This window comes from Salvia hispanica, chromosome 4 (genome assembly GCF_023119035.1).
Source record: "Salvia hispanica cultivar TCC Black 2014 chromosome 4, UniMelb_Shisp_WGS_1.0, whole genome shotgun sequence".
Lineage (NCBI taxonomy): Eukaryota > Viridiplantae > Streptophyta > Magnoliopsida > Lamiales > Lamiaceae > Salvia > Salvia hispanica.
Genome location: NC_062968.1, coordinates 36,801,426 through 36,818,183, shown reverse-complemented (window position 1 = coordinate 36,818,183; position 16,758 = coordinate 36,801,426). Strand labels below are relative to the sequence as shown.

The 16,758-nt window shown below is 38.9% G+C and overlaps 2 protein-coding genes and 1 pseudogene across 2 annotated transcripts; 1 reads left to right on the top strand and 2 right to left on the bottom strand.

Annotated features, from left to right (window-relative positions):
* Positions 1–78: 78 nt before the first annotated feature.
* On the bottom strand, positions 79–1,739 carry LOC125222927 (UDP-glycosyltransferase 86A1-like). The gene is made up of 2 exons (XM_048125826.1): positions 1,217–1,739; positions 79–1,119 (listed from the first exon to the last, which is right to left on the bottom strand). Exons 1-2 carry the CDS (start codon positions 1,737–1,739, stop codon positions 224–226), a joined length of 1,419 nt encoding a protein of 472 aa, XP_047981783.1. The 3' UTR covers positions 79–223.
* Positions 1,740–3,880: 2,141 nt separating this feature from the next.
* On the top strand, positions 3,881–5,491 carry LOC125218339 (UDP-glycosyltransferase 86A1-like). The gene is made up of 2 exons (XM_048119989.1): positions 3,881–4,438; positions 4,508–5,491. Exons 1-2 carry the CDS (start codon positions 3,922–3,924, stop codon positions 5,404–5,406), a joined length of 1,416 nt encoding a protein of 471 aa, XP_047975946.1. The 5' UTR covers positions 3,881–3,921; the 3' UTR covers positions 5,407–5,491.
* Positions 5,492–6,898: 1,407 nt separating this feature from the next.
* On the bottom strand, positions 6,899–16,551 carry LOC125220998 (annotated as a pseudogene).
* Positions 16,552–16,758: the final 207 nt, after the last annotated feature.

Below are 16,758 nucleotides of genomic sequence, written 5' to 3'. Positions count from 1 at the left end.
GATCTCCTTTATATAGTTACTATATCATTCATAATATACAATCACAAATTTTCTTTATTTCACCACTATGTTGGAAAGAACACTATTGTCTATTGATGATAGCGCATTACAAGTACAATACTTCTATAAAAACGTTAACTGATACAATACTACATTCATCAGACAAGACCTTAGTTTGATTTTGCAGCTACCGATTCTCTCTGTATTGAGAAGTAAAAAATGTTCATCCATGAGTAGCACTAGCAGCCTTAGCCCACAAATCATCGAGAAATCGATGAAAATTTGTGTGCGTGGAGCCATCTTCATCCAATGCTTTGTGCACCACCGAGCTCATCCTCTTCATCTCACCCCTCAACGAATTTGAAGTTTCACTACTGATCAACTCCTTAATCTTCTCTGCAACTTCTTTCCTATCAACTGAGATTCCGTTGCAAAGATTAATGCCCACCTTCCAATCATCAACCACTAGTTTTCTGTTAGTTGGTTGGTCCGCGAAAAAGGGATAGCATATCATGGGAACACCGCAGCATATGGATTCAAGAATCGAGTTCCACCCACAATGCGTTAGGAATCCTCCAATCGCAGGATTGGAGAGCACTGCATTCTGATTGCACCACGAAATGATCACCCCTTGATCCTTGCTGTCATTCGCAAAACCATCGGGCAAAATGTCAGCACCGTCACGAATCACCCAGACAAAGTGAACTCCGCTTAGGAGAATCCCGTTAGCTATCTCCTCAGCTACCTGCTGGTTGCTCTGAGCAAGACTTCCGAAAGAAACATACAAAACAGACCCACGAGGCTTCGAATCCAGCCACTCCGCGCAATCTGTCTCGGACCATAGACTCTTTGGAACATCAAGTTTGGTGAAGTTTACAGGTCCTATTGCATAAGTAGGCTGCTTCTGGTTTATAGCTGAAACCCATTCATGTTCGAGTTCATCTACTGTGTTGATGAGGATGAAATCTGCTTGCTTCACCTTCTCAAATGCTTCCACCGTAATCCTTCTGGTGATGCTTGTTTCGTCCAAATCGTGAAAATTGGACGTCAAATCTTTTGTCTTAAACTTGATGGCCTCAACTCCTGGTATAATATCTATGATCACATTTTCCTCTTCACCTGTTCATCAAGCCAAAACCATGTATAATAAATCTTGTAAACTGCTTAAGCTTTTAGATGAGCAATAATGCAATAAAATAGACAACACATCACATACCTTGTATTGGGAAATAGCCCTTCTCTCTGAGAAGATCCAAGTGATAGTACAATGTAAACACAAGAGCAGGCTGTGTCCAAAAGGAGACGTTCAACATGTTATACTTATGAGCAAGAGTTGCAGGCAAAGAATAAAAAGTATCAGCAACCAAGAAATGCTTAAAAGCCTCATTATCGGAGTGGATTATGTTTCCGATTAACTCATCCACACGTGGCGGGAAATCGAGGAAAATAGCCTCCCAGTGCTGCTTGTAGTTGAGTATCCTGTCGAAATCAGGCGGGAACCCATCCCTAATTGTGGTGTAACGTATGTCTAGACCCGACTGGCGAGCTCGGATGAAGGGATCGACCTCTGCAACGTTAACGCCATCAGCTTTGGCTAGCATGTGGTGAACGAACTCGGGGTGGACGAACGTGACGATGCATCCACTTGAAGCAAGCTTGATAGCCAGATTGGTGAAGGGGATGACATGGCCTTGGTAGCAGAATCCGATCATAATGGCATGTAGCCTTTTCTTCCCCATTTTTCACTTTTTCCTACATACTATCGATATAGTCTGTTTCTATATATGGTGCAATATTGTTGCTTACACAAGACAGCCGGCATCATTTGGAAAGTGGTGATAAAAACAGAAGCTAGAGACAACCTAAACCGAACGTTAATCATACTTTTCAACTTGAAGAAATCATAAATTTATTGGAGAAATGGAATGAGAAATAGCAAACATAAAAAGGTAATCAAGGAACAAAGGGATAGAAGTCGGCAGAATCTGGATATGACCTACCATATCAATATGCATGTTTAACGTGTTCATTCCAATAAAAGGCAAATGTTTTACTACTATTTCTTTTCTACATCAATTTAACAATACAGATCAAAAAACTAAACCAACGGCCTTATTAGGGCATTAGTTTAATAGACAAGCTACAAATTGTTTGTGAGCCCAAACATGAGCTATGGTTTCGTCTTGTAGCAACCCTGCTTTTTTTTGTTGATTTGGTCTTGAATAAACACGAGCTAAAATTCGTCTCTGAAGATCCATCACTTGTCCAATGCATACTCTAATTTTGTACTTACCTCCTCCTCAGCTCGATTTCCCGATTATCAATTATTGGCAACTGCCCCCGTCCACAAAAAATAGTCTTATTTATGGACGACGTGAGTTTTAATGATAAATTGGTAAAATAAGAGAAAATGAGAAAAATGGATAAAGTATCCCAAACCCGACCACAAGATTAATCCTGATCTTCCAGTGGTTATTACCACTAGACGATCGGAAGGGATCATCTCCTACATTATATTCTACATTTGCTAATACACCATTATAAAGTGGACATGTGGAACCCATAATTATAGTAGAATCTATTTTCAATACAACCTCTCCCATATTTCCTCCCTTTACCATTTTTAATCTAAATGTGTTAACTCTTTTTATAAATAATTGTATTAGTTAATTAGCGTCTCAATATTTTTTATTATGAAGAGAATTATGCTTATTACGAGATCAATTTATGAATTATGAATCTATTTAAACCTAAATAATTAGCCACGCGATGTCTTTCTATAATCTAAGCAAATACACTTATTTATACACGAATGCGTTCTTCTTTGCAAAGAAAATAATGTGAAAAGTTATGATATATATATATATATATATATAGTCTAAACAAATTAAAGCACATGAATTTTAGAGTGAAAAATAATCACAACAAAATTTTAAATTTTGAATAAGCCATGCAATATTTGTTATTTTTATATGAATCGTTTATATCGTGGAATTTGTTTCAATAAAATATGAAAAATTAAGAAAATAATAAAAGAAATTATTTTGAAACAATAACTAAAAACTTATATTGCCATTTTATATTTTAAAATAATCAAAATACTTATATTATACGACATCGGTATTTAGCATGTGGTATATCATAACTATAAAATTATGGAGAATAAATCATTTGGCTTAAGTAGAAATCTTAATAATAAATTCGTTCAGAATAAGTAGCAATGTGATATTATTAGTATTTTTAAAAAATGAGATAACACAATTACTTTGATTAAAATAGTAGAAATAGAAAACAAAGGAGAGAAAGTCACGTAAAGGCTAAAAAGATTATGTTAGAAATAGATTTTCTTTCCCTCAATATAAATTCACATGTCCACTTTATAGTGGTGTATTAGCAAATGTAGTATATAGTTCCGCTAGACGATTGCTAATATTCTCTCCCAATGGATCTCATGTACAACTCCAACAATATTTGATGAAATTTTTTTGGCATACTCAAACTAATTTGGAATATACAGTTTATTTTATAGTTAGTGATGTAGTTTTAGGAATTTAAAGCATATTAGCATATCATTTTAAAATTTAATTAAGTATATTTATAATTTTTAGTAATTGACTTATTTTTATAAAAATCACAATTTAAATAAATACTAGTAGTATATTAAAATGGAGAATAATGAAAAAAATGAAGGTGTTGGTGGCCAAAAAAAAAAAAAAGGTTTGACTGGATTGGCAAACTGCTGCGTTTTAGAGGATCTTGCGTTGTGGTTTCCGCCCTCGCAGTAATAATAGACCACAAAAAACAAGAAGAAAAGAAATCGAGCACTATTTCAATTTTGAACTAATTATTGGAGTAGTATATATAGAATCGTAGAGATAGATTTAGCAGATATAATAATCTGAAGATCAAAACACAAAAAAAATGGCAGAAAATGTTGCGAAGAAGGCGCATGCTATCATGATCTCGATGCCATACCAAGGACACATAACCCCATTCGTGAGCCTGGCTCTCAAGCTCGCCTCCAAAGGCATAACGATCACCTTCGTTCATCTCGAATCCGTCCACCACAAACTATCCAAAGCCAGCCACAAAGCCGATCTCTTCGCCGATGCTACGGAATCCGGCCTTGACATACGCTACGCCACCATCTCTGACGGCTTCCCTCTCCACCACGACCGAGATCTCCACCCTGAAAAATACTGGACCACTCTCCTCCAAATATTTCCGTCTTATGTCGACGATTTCGTCGGAAAATTGATCCGCTCCGATCCACAATCCCTCCATTTCTTAGTTGCTGACACCGTTTACATCTGGCCGGCCGCCATCGCTCGCAACTACAATCTCATCAATGTCTCCTTCTATACTTCTCCGGCTCTCGTCTTTTCTCTGCTCTACCACTTGGATCTTCTCAGAGAAAGAGGTCATTTTCTACGAAAAGGTACACAATCAATTACTGAAATTTTCAATTGGAATTTGCAATTAAGTTAACTGTATATGGATTGATCAGATGAGACGGCGGAAATCGACTACGTTCCTGGAGTAGGCTCGATGAAAATCAGGGATTTGATGACATCTCTATCGAAAAGCAGCGACATCACCGGAAATTCTCTGTACAAAGCGTTTGAGGAAGTGAAAAAAGCAGATTTCATATTGCACAACACAGTTGAAGAGCTAGAATCCGATACACTATCAGCTCTCAACAAATACCAGCCCAACTACGCCATCGGCCCCATCAATTTATCCGAGGCCAGCAGCGTCGCCGTCGGGAGAAGCCTTCACGCCGAGGTAGACTTAACCAAGTGGCTCGGTTCCAAGCCGGCCGGTTCGGTTTTATACGTCTCGTTCGGGAGCGTGGTTCAGACTAGCAAGGAAGTGATCGGAGAGATAGCTCACGGTCTTCGTCTCAGTGAGGTCAACTTTATTTGGGTTGCTCGAGCGCATCTCACCGCTTCCGGTGATTCCAATGTTTTACCGGATGGATTCGTGGAGGAGGTCGGAGATCGGGGATTGATAGTTCCGTGGTGCGATCAGATTAGTGTTCTTTCAGATCCGGCGGTTGGGGGGTATTTGACGCACTGTGGGTGGAACTCGGTGGTGGAGAGCATGTGGTGCGGCATTCCGATGATCTGTTTCCCAGTGACTTACGATCAGCCGACGGTCAGGAAGCTGGTGGTTAGTGATTGGGAGATTGGAATAGATCTCGGCGATGCAGCGACGGTTGATAGGGAGGGAGTTGCGGAGAAGGTTAGGAATTTGATGAGCGGTGGCGCTTCCGAAAAGATGAGGAAAGAGGCCGCAAAGGTTAAGCAGATGGTGCGTGGTGCAGTGGAAGCCGATGGATCTTCTTCTGTCAACAATTTTAATCGTTTTATAGTGGATTTGAAGAACAAACTCTGTATCAATTAATTGTGTATCATTCCAAAATGTAGTTCTATATCTGGACTATTCAATTGCTATTTTGCAGTAGAGTGATGCTATATTTTGCATTAAAGCATTCTCTTACTTTGGCTACATGCTCTATAACACTTTTAGTTATATATATTCACTTAATTCATGAAAAAATAGTCTTAATATTCTATTTCGGGATGTTCATAAAAATAATTTCATCCAAAAATAGAAGGCGCTTAAGCCCTTGCCCTTTCTTTTTTCTTCATGCTTTAAATGGTCTTTATTGCAACAAACGCAACATCAACTTTTCGGTCTACAGTTTCCGGTTATCCAGGGGATTTGTTTCTTGTATCAATACAGGTAAAATGCTGTTTTTTTGCACCAGCACATTATATGATATTCCTTATCACTAAGCAAGGTTTATTCTTTACCGTGACGATCTCAGTGTCCGAACCCCAACTTCAACAAACCACAATTCCGGTGGAGAATGTTGCAAAGGTCATTAGTCGAAGTAATAGCCGATAATCTAGTGTATGGTGGAAAGGTGCAAAATCAATAACATGCTCAACCCTCTTTTCTAAAATTGATTATAATTATCTGATAGATACTAATTCTCATTTGAATATGTAAGATAAGGATTGTAACTAGAAACCAGAATACAGGGGTAATTCATGCTCTATATTATGTATTTTGAAAACGACTCATTAACCAACCAAAGGTAAATGTCATCCAACACGATTTTGGCCATTAACTGGCACGTTTATTAGATAAGTAAAACATATTAAAGCACTTGAGCAAGGTCAGCTGGTAAATGAACTTTTACATATTTTCATTGCTTGATTTACAGGTATGTTGCTGAATGAAAGAAGAGTTCTTGATATATGGGAAGGGACAGCTCGAAGTTATGGAAACTGAAGATTTAGGATGGTTGAAAGAGAATCCACTTGGAGTGCCATCTGATTGGGAAAGGCATGACCCTATGTTCAGACTCTTACTTTCTAAAGTGTAAAACATAGGCTGAACCATAGGCGATTCCCTGCAGTCGTATCTTGGATAGTGATTGAGCTTGTGATATTCCGGCCATTCACCTTTCTTTTGAGGTGGTCTAGCTCTCCTTGCTTGCAATGGTCATTTCCTGGACACAGATTCTCTGTAACTTAGTATTTCTTATTGATTAAATAGTGAAAATAAAAACTCCTTAAACCACACACTTGCTAATTGGAATGCTTCCAACAGACAGATGTTGATTTCTGGAAATAAAGTGTTCTTCTTTATGGTACAAATACACTCTTAAAACTAAACATGCAACAAATCCAATTCGAATCAGTATATATAGATCGTGGTTGTGTTGAAAAGTAAAAATAATGTTCAGCCCACAATCATCGATAAATTGATGAAAATTTGTGTGCGTGGAGCCATGTTCATCCAATGCTTTGTGCACCACCGAGCTCATCCTCTTCATCTCACCCCTCAGCGGATTTGAAGTTTCACTACTGATCTCATCAACTCCTTAATCTTCTCTGGCTTCCACCGTAATCCTTCTGGTGATGCTTGTGTCGTCCAAATCGTGAAAATTGGACGTCAAGTCCTTGGTCTTAATCTTGATGGCCTCAACTACTGGTATAACATCTATGATCACATTTTATTTGTTATGCTAAGAGTTAGGTCCCTATCAGTTACCTGTTCATTTCAATAAAAGATCAAATGTTCGGCCTAATTTAGGTCATTAAATTGTTCGGGAGCTCAGACATCAAATAATCGATCTTCTCCTCGAGTTCATCCCAAGCCCGATCACAAAGATTAATCCCGATCTTCCCATGCTTACCACTAGATGATTGCTATTATTATCTTCCAAATGGATTTCATTATTTTATTACTTGGGTACTTTGTTTTAGAGGAACATCGGTACCACCTTACTCTCATGTAGAGGGACATTTGTACCGCCTTACTTCCATATAGTTGCGACTTACGACACTGCTCGTAGACAACTCCAAAAAAATTTCATCGAAGAAAATTTGGCATACTCAAACTTATTAGGAATCTATAGCTTATTTTTAAGTTAGTGATGTACTTTTAAGAATTTAAAGTATGTCGAAATTTTTTGTTTAATTAATGTAATTTTTTAGTATAATCAAATGTATTTCTACTCCATTTTTCAGTCATTTATTTATTTTATCAATATCACAATTGAGATAAATATTAAAAAAAATTTGTAAGAGCATCCACAATGGGCCCCGGGGGACCCGGGGGGGGGCCCAAATGGGCGGGTACTACGGCATGTACCCTTGCCAGATGATGCCGCAGGGGGGGGGGCGGGGGGTCCCCGGGGATGAAACCCCGGGATAGGGATGATGCCCTTTGGGGGGCCCGGGATGCGTTGATGCCGGGGTGGCAGGGGGGGGGTGCACCCCCGGGGATGCGGGGGACACCGGGGGGGGGAAAAAGGGGGACAAATACCCTATCGCCCCACTCTTGATTTTTGACGGTTTTTCCCCACATCGCCCCCGGGGGGGCTCAATTCCTGAGAGGAGACTTTCCCAGAGGAGTTTTTGGAACAAGTCGTTTCGATATGATGCCACCCCCGGGATACGGGGAAGTCGGTCAGGGGGGGCAGGTGGGGGCGCAGAAGAAGAAGAAGGGCAAAAAGGTGGAAAGGCAAGTCGTCGCCCCCCCAATGACGAAAAGGTAGGGGAAGAGAGGATGATGAGAATGTGGGTTTTGTAAAAGGTTTGGATCTTTGCGATGACCCCCCTCGTTTCAACTTCGGAAGGGATCATCAACATGTGGGCTAAAATTGCAAAAACCCTACAAGGGGAAAATTCCCTGCTGGGAAGGCATACACCGGGGAGGAGTGCCAAGGGGGGGGCGAAAACGGGGTAAGGGCTCCCAAGGGTGGGGGAAAATGATCCCCCCCGCATGAAGACCCATGGGGGGTTGGCCAAGGGGCTCCCTAAATCGATTACATAATAATCCGATCTATTTAACGGAAATTTTTTAAAAACCCAAAATTTTATTCGCAATTATCACATGTGTCATGCTCATAACTCAAACAAATCATGCTTTAAATTAATTAAAAACCCAAAACATGCTTTTCTACGGTTTTTGCTATTATACCTTTATGATTCTCCAAAGAATCGAAGATAACTAACGCCTTTTTCCACGTGAAAATCTTTAGTACAAAACCCGGATCTTCTGTTCCGGCCCGGGGCCTAAACTTTTATCGGGGGGGGTGATCACGGATACTAGGACTTAAATAAAGAAGACAAAACCTATCCTTTTGAAGGAAAAAATTTTATCTAAGTAGAGAGGGGGTCGAAATTTTGGAAAAAAAATAATGGGATTTTTTGTCTCATTTATTCTCCTATTTATAATAAGTCACATATTGGGCCCCAAAAAGGATATAGGGAAAGGGTTTTTGGGATAGAGCTCCTCCAATTACTTTTACTAATTAAATTAAACCCCATTTAATATAAGCTTAATTGGAATATTGACACCATAAAGTAATATTGACTCCCCATCCAAACCCGAAATTATAATTTTTTTCGGTTTTCAGTTGATATTTTTTTCCCCCTTTAAGATAAAAATCCATCAATTAATTATTTTTCCTAGGACTTAATTAATTAATTCTTATTTATTCCAAGGGATCGAAGAAATTTTATTTTTTTTCTTGGGGTAGTCAAACTCCAACTAGCTGGGTTTCCCAATAATAAAACCTTTTTAAGCTCCTCAGGTTCCCGCCGTCATCGTCGCCCGATTGGGGAAGCGCCAACGGGTACGAAGAGGTCCATTCGGAGGCCCCTCCAGAGTACAACAATCTCGCCCGCGCGCAGCAAATGGCTAACTTGGTACGGACCATGCATAGGTGTGTTGGGGTTTGGTGCCCCTTGCACAGCGGAAGACTTGTACAAAACAAATAAATCAGATGCGAATCTATTTGACCGATTATGCGATTAATCAATTCACATGTTAAACAGATAATTGCATGCTAGAACGCAAATAATTCATGCTTAGAAAAATATAAATCCTAAAACATGAATTCTACGGTTAAGAGTTACCGATTTGATTCTCCAAAGAATCGACGATTGCTCGCGCCTTCTCCGCGTGATGATCTTCAATACTAGACCACAGATCTTCTCTCTGGTTCCCGAACTGTATTCCGATATCAGTGTGGGCTGATCTCACCGGGATACTAGGACTTAAATAAAAGAGACAGAAAAATTCCTCACGGAGGAGAAAAACAATAAAATTTCGTCCTCCTTCAAGAATAGAAGGAACGGAAATTTTAGAAGAAAATATATTGTGTATTTTCTGTCTCCTTTATTCTCCTATTTATATTAAGTTCCTTTTGGGCCCAGACAGGGATCTATGGAAGGTTTTGGATATGGGCTCCCCCAATTAGTTTTTTACTAATTAAATTGAACCCACAATTTAATACAAGCTTATATTGGAATATTGCGAGCAGCCACTACAGAAGTAATATTAAACTCTCCCCATCCAAATCCGAAATTACCAGTAATCCGGGTTTTCACTTTGTTTATTATTTATTTCCCGCGCTTAAGATATAAATATCCATTAATTAATTAATGTCTGCTATGGACTTAATTAATTAACATCTTATTAATTCCAAGAGTGGACTTAGCAAGAAACATTTATTTATTATTCATAGAGCGATAAAACTCCAACTGGCCAGTTTTCTGAATAATAAAACCTTGTTCGAGCTCCTCTTGAGGACATTATCAAACGAGACTCACCTCGCGCACGTTTCAACATAATAGCAATCCTAGCATCGCTAGATATTAATCACCACTACCCAATATATCAGGATTATTGGGTTGCGAAAAACCCGCACCATTTGATAAGTCAAAGTAGTGCATAATCAATACCGTATGCTCAATGCTAACATATGTAGATTAAGAAATAGTATTTTATCAAGACCTAGTCTTTCGAGTAGATAGCATAAAGACACGTCTTGCTGTTAGATCCGTTCGAGTGCCAATGTCATCTTATTTCAGTAAGGCTTAGAAATATGTGGACTGACATTGCAACCTTTCACGATAGGTAGCCAAAGCCTATCTAGGTTGTGAAATTCTTCTTTTTCTTTTGCAAAGCATTGCATATATCTGACCGTGTTACCTTAAAGTGGACGACGCCCACAACCGTTCTACTAAGCAAAAGACTTAGACTTTGTTTACTTCTTATGCATTTAAATGTTTGTAAAACATCTTATAAATGCACAAGCGAACACAATGTAATAATAATAGTGATTCTATTCGTGCGAGACTGCTCGAATAATACTGAATCGGGTTAAAAGTGGATTGTAGAGTTTTACGTATACAAGCAAGATTCTATTCGCGCGAAACTTGCTCTAAACATGCTTTTCAGGTATACCAAACCTAACATAGGTGGTATAACACGACCGATCCTATCTACAAGAGGATGTTGAAGGATGCCATTGACACAATCCGGCGCGATTTGGGGATGCCACCCATTGGAGATGATGGCGCCGAGGCAGGCGGCGGGGAGACGGCAGCGGCACTGGCGACGAGGGCGACGCGGAGGACGAGGAGTGAGCCGGGAGCCACATGTGTTGAAGCTTGGGTTATTTTTTTTAATGACCATGTATTTTTTTAATGACTATGTAATTTGTTTTTAATTAATGAAGTTGTTGCATTTTCCCCGTCCGTGTTCGTGTTGAAATTTTAATTCCGTAATGTAAATTGAATATTTGTGAATTTGTGAATTTTTTAATTGCGGGAAGGGCGGATTGTACAGTTGGAAGTCCTTATGACGTGGCAGGAAGGTGAGAAGTCCTTATGACATGGCAGGAGGTGTGTTTGGGAAGGGCGTGGGGGAAGTCCGCCCATTGGAGATGCTCTATGCTTTAATATTGCAAATTAGCAATTGAATTGTGGAGTAATTCAAATACAATATTACATTTATTGTTTGGAACGAAACCCAATTAATTGACACAAAGTTTATTCTTTAAATCAACTATAAAACGATTAAAATTGTTGACTGAAGATCCATCTGCCTGTTGGGACTACTGCTGGGGTTTGGAGCCCCTTGCACAGCGGAAGGCATGTACAAAAAAAATAAATCAGATATGGATCTATTTGACCGATTATGCGATTAATCAATTCACATGTTAAACAGATAATTGCATGCTAGAACGCAAATTCATGCTTAGAAAATATAAATCCTAAACATGATTTCTACGGTTTAGAGTTACCGATTTGATTCTCCAAAGAATCGACGATTGCTTGCGTCTTCTCCACGATGATGATCTTGAGTACTAGACCACGGATCTTCTCTCTGGTTCCCGAACTGTATCTCGATATCAGGGTGGGCTGATCTTATCAAAATACTAGGACTCGAATAAAAAGAAGAGAGAAAAATCTCACGGAGGAGAGCTGAGAGAATTTTCGAGCTCCTCTAAAATTAGAGAGGGGGACGAAATTTCATCTAATAATAATAATGATTTAGTCTCTCCTTTATTCTCCTATTTATATTAAGTTCATATTGGGCCCAGTCAGGGATCTATGGAAGGTTTTGGATATGAGCTCCCCCAATTAGCTTTTTACTAATTAAATTGAACCCACAATTTAATACAAGCTTATATTGGAATATTACGAGCAGCCACTACAGAAGTAATATTGAACTCTCCCCATCCAAATCCGAAATTACAAGTAATCCGGGTTTCCATTATTTATTTCCCGCGCTTAAGATATAAATGTCCATTAATTAATTAATGTCTGCTATGGACTTAATTAATTAACATCTTATTAATTCCAAGAGTGGACTTAGCAAGAAACACTTATTTATTATTCATAGAGCGATAAAACTCCAACTGGCCAGTTTTCCGAATAATAAAACCTTGTTCGAGCTCCTCTTGAGGACATTATCAAACGAGACTCACCTCGCGCACGTTTCAACATAATAGCAATCCTAGCACCGCTAGATATTAATCACCACTACCCAATATATAAGGATTATTGGGTTGCGAAAAACCCGCACCATTTGATAAGTTAAAGTAGTGCATAATCAATACCGTATGCTCAATGCTAACGTATGTAGATTAAGAAATAGTATTTTATCAAGACCTAGTCTTTCGGTAGATAGCATAAAGACACGTCTTGCTGTTAGATCCGTTCAGTGCTATACCACACCAATGTCATCTTATTTCAGTAAGGCTTAGAAATATGTGGACTGACATTGCAACCTTTCACGATAGGTAGCCAAAGCCTATCTAGGTTGTGAAATTCTTATTTTTCTTTTGCAAAGCATTGCATATATCTGACCGTGTTACCTTAAAGTGGACGACGCCCACAACCGTTCTACTAAGCAAAAGACTTAGACTTTGTTTACTTCTTATGCATTTAAATGTTTGTAAAACATCTTATAAATGCACAAGCAAACACAATGTAATAATAATAGTGATTCTATTCGTGCGAGACTGCTCGAATAATACTGAATCGGGTTAAAAGTGGATTGTAGAGTTTTACGTATACAAGCAAGATTCTATTCGAGCGAAATGTGCTCGAAACATGCTTTTCAGTATACCAAAACTAACAACTACCACAGCGGAAGACACGGGAAAACAAACAGGTCCTTGATTCAATTTTAATCATCTTGATTCATCGCGGTCGCTTCGCTTGACCGCGATCTTAAATCTTATTAAATCGTTTCTCACTTTGTAACAATCCTTTATGTTCACACAAATATGCACATTTAAACATCTAACTTTTAGCAATTTAAATTGTTCTAGCATATTAAGAACATAAAACCATAGATCTATGAATACTTGTTTAGATCTAGAATATTCTTGTGAAATTCTCGAATAAAAATTCAAGATTCATAATATTCTTTCATCGATCCAAGTATTCAATCATGGACCACTTTATTTCTTGATTCAAAAACATATATTCACTTAAACACATACATATATGTAATCAACAAACATATAATCTATATAATATAGTATAAATTACTTAGAATATATAGATCTAATGTTGTTCATCATAGATCTAGAATATTTTGTAGATCTTAGGATTTAAATCCAATAATCTCAATATTCAATCATCGATCTAGAACATCATATCATAGATCCGAAAATAAAATCAAGAAAAACATAGATCCAAACCATATTGCATTATTTTCGAAAATCCCAAGTTTTTACACTACAATTTTCGAAAAATTCAATTAATCAAATACATAATCAGAGCCTAAAAATTGGCTCTGATACCAATTGTTGGGACTACCGCAGCGGAAGACACGAAAAACAAACAGGTCCTTAACGGATCTATTTAGGTGATTATGCATTCGACTCCAATTTCATGCAATAAGCATAGATCTATAGATATAACATCAAATAAACACATAATCATGCATATTCGATGTAGATTCGATTATTACCTCTTGATCCATCATTGGATTGACGTTGCTAGCTGCACCACCCGGAGATCCTTGGTTTATCAACCACGAATCTTCCTTACTATTCCCTTGTCCTTGATCATCCATCCGTGTGGGCGGATCTTAGATAATCAATAAATAACTTTTGAATAGATCTAGGAAAACCCAATACAAACACGAAATTGTCTAGATCTAATCCTATGAATTAGGATAGATCAAGAACAATAATCAAAACCCTAATTCTCCCACGTGCTAGGCACGAAATTCGAGACCAAGAGGGAGAGAGAGAGGCACCGATTTTGGCGGCTAGGGTTAGGGTTTAGTGTTGTCTTGAATTGTGTGCTAGGGTTTCCACATCTCTTCAATATTTATAGTGGACTTAATGGGCTAGTAAGGGGATCCATGGAATGACTTAAGTGTTGGGCTCACCCATTAGATAATTAACTAATTAAATCAAATGACCCATGATTTAATATATTATCAATGGAATATTATTTTGTTCCACTAAAGAATAATATTGCACTCCCACTTAAATCACCAAATTACAAATAACTTGGGTCCATTTTATTTTATAATATTTCCCGCGTTTAAGATTATCTTGATCCGTCAATTTAATTCTTTTGTCTGCTATGTGACTAGAATTAAATTAACTCTCCAAAGAGTTTTTCTAGTTTGAAACTTTATTTATTATTCGTGGAATAAATTCCAACTGCGCAGTTTTCTGAATAATAAATTCCTTTTTCAAACACCTCTTGGGGATCACCCCTTAGGGATTTAATCATACCACACTGGGCACGCGAATTCTATGAAATAATATTCCAATACCTTCATGTTATTCAAGTACTACCACCCAAGATATCATGAACTTGAGTTATGTACAAACTCTCACATTGATAAGTCAAAGTGGCGTTTGGTTGAATAAACAATATTGATATTAATATCATAGACTAGAAAATACTAAACTTTCTTAAATATATGCTTTCAGTAGATAGCAATAAAGAATACATTTCGGATTAGATCCTTTCAGTGCTTTACCACACCGGTGTTACTAATCTCTTCTTAGGTAAGAGAGAATTATCACAAATACCGCAACCGTACCAATAGGTAGCCAAAGTCTATCTAGGTTGTGAATACGTTTTTCTTCTTACTAGATCTGGCCTTTTTAGTAAAAAGCCTTAGACTTGTTTATCATATTTCAGTAATAAACCATTATATTATATTATTTATTCTCATAATTAGGTAAATAAGTGGACGTGGCGTTTCTCGTATACATGCACAAGCTGACTGTACAAAGGCATGTACGCTCGAAGCATCTTTTAGTATACAAACCCCAACACAGCCTCCACTGCACCACGCGAATCTGTTTAACCTTTGCGACCTCACTGGGGATCTTCTCCGAAGCACCACCGCTCATCAAAACCCTAACCTTCTCCGCAACTCCTTCCCTATCAACCGTTGCCGCATCGCCGAGATCTATTCCAATCTCCCAATCACCGACCACCAACTTCCTAACTATTGGCTGATCGAAATCCACCGGGAAACAGATCATCGGGATGCCGCACCGCATGCTCTCCACCATCGAGTTCCACCCACAATGCGTAAAAAAACCCCCAACCACCGGATCTGAAAGAACACTAATCTGATCGCACCACGGAACTATCGATCCTCGATCTCCGACCTCCTCCATGAATCCATCCGGTATAACATTCGCAATCACCGGAAGCAGTGAGATGCGCTCGAGCAACCCAGACAAAGTTGAACTCACTGAGACGAAGACCGTGAGCTATCCCTTGGATCACTTCCTTGCTAGTCCGAACCACGCTCCCGAACGACACGTATAAAACCGAACCAGCCGGCTTGGAAACGAGCCACTTGGTTATGTCTACCTCGGCGTGAAGGCTTCTGCCGACGGCGACGCTACTGGCCTCGGATAAACTGACAGAGCCGATGGCGTAATTAGGCTGGTATCTGTTGAGAGCTGAAAGTGTTTCAGATTCTAGCTCTTCAACTGTGTTGTTGTGAAGTATGAAATCTGCCTTCTTCACTTCCTCAAACGCTTTGAACATATACTTTGCACTGATGTTGCTGCTTTTCGATAGAGATGTCATCAAATCCCTGGTTCTTAACGATCATACTCCAGGAATGTAGTCTATTTCAGCCGCATCATCTGATCAATTCATATACCGTTAGCTTAATTACAAATTCCAATTGAAAATTTTAGTTATTGATATGTGTACCTTTTAGTAGAAAATGACCTCTTTCTTTGATAAGATCCAAATGGTATAGCAGAGAAAAGACGAGAGCTGGAGAAGTATAAAAGGAGACATTGATGAGATTGTACTTACGAGCGATGGCGGTAGGCCAGATGTAAACGGCCTCAACAACTAAGAAATGGAGGGAGTGTGGATCTGAGCGGATCAATTTTCTGATGAATTTGTCGACATAAGGGGGAAATATCTGGAGGAGAGTGGCCCAATATTGTTCAAGGTGGAGATCTCGGTCGTAGTCGAGAGGGAAACCGTCAGAGATGGTGGCGTAGTGTATGTCATGGCCGGATTCCCTAGCATCGGAGAAGGGATCGGCTTTGTGGTTGGCTTTGGATAGTTTGTGGTGGACGTGTTCGAGGTGAACGAAGGTGATCGTCTTGCCTTTGGGGGCGAGCTTGAGAGCAAGGCTCACAAAAGGGGTGATGTGCCCTTGGTATGGCATTGGGATCATGATAGCATGCGCCTTCTTCTCAACATTTTCCACCATTTTTTTGTGTTTTGATCTTCAGATTGTTGTTTCAGCTCAATCCTCTACTTGCATTCTATACATTCCTTCATTTTGAATCTATATGGAGTATGGAATATGGAGTGTGGAGTATGGAGTATGGAGTATGAATTATTGAAGTCTATTTGTCTATTTCTGGCAGCAGCTAAAGGTGCTCCATAACGAAGACTGCAACTCCAGTCAAAACTC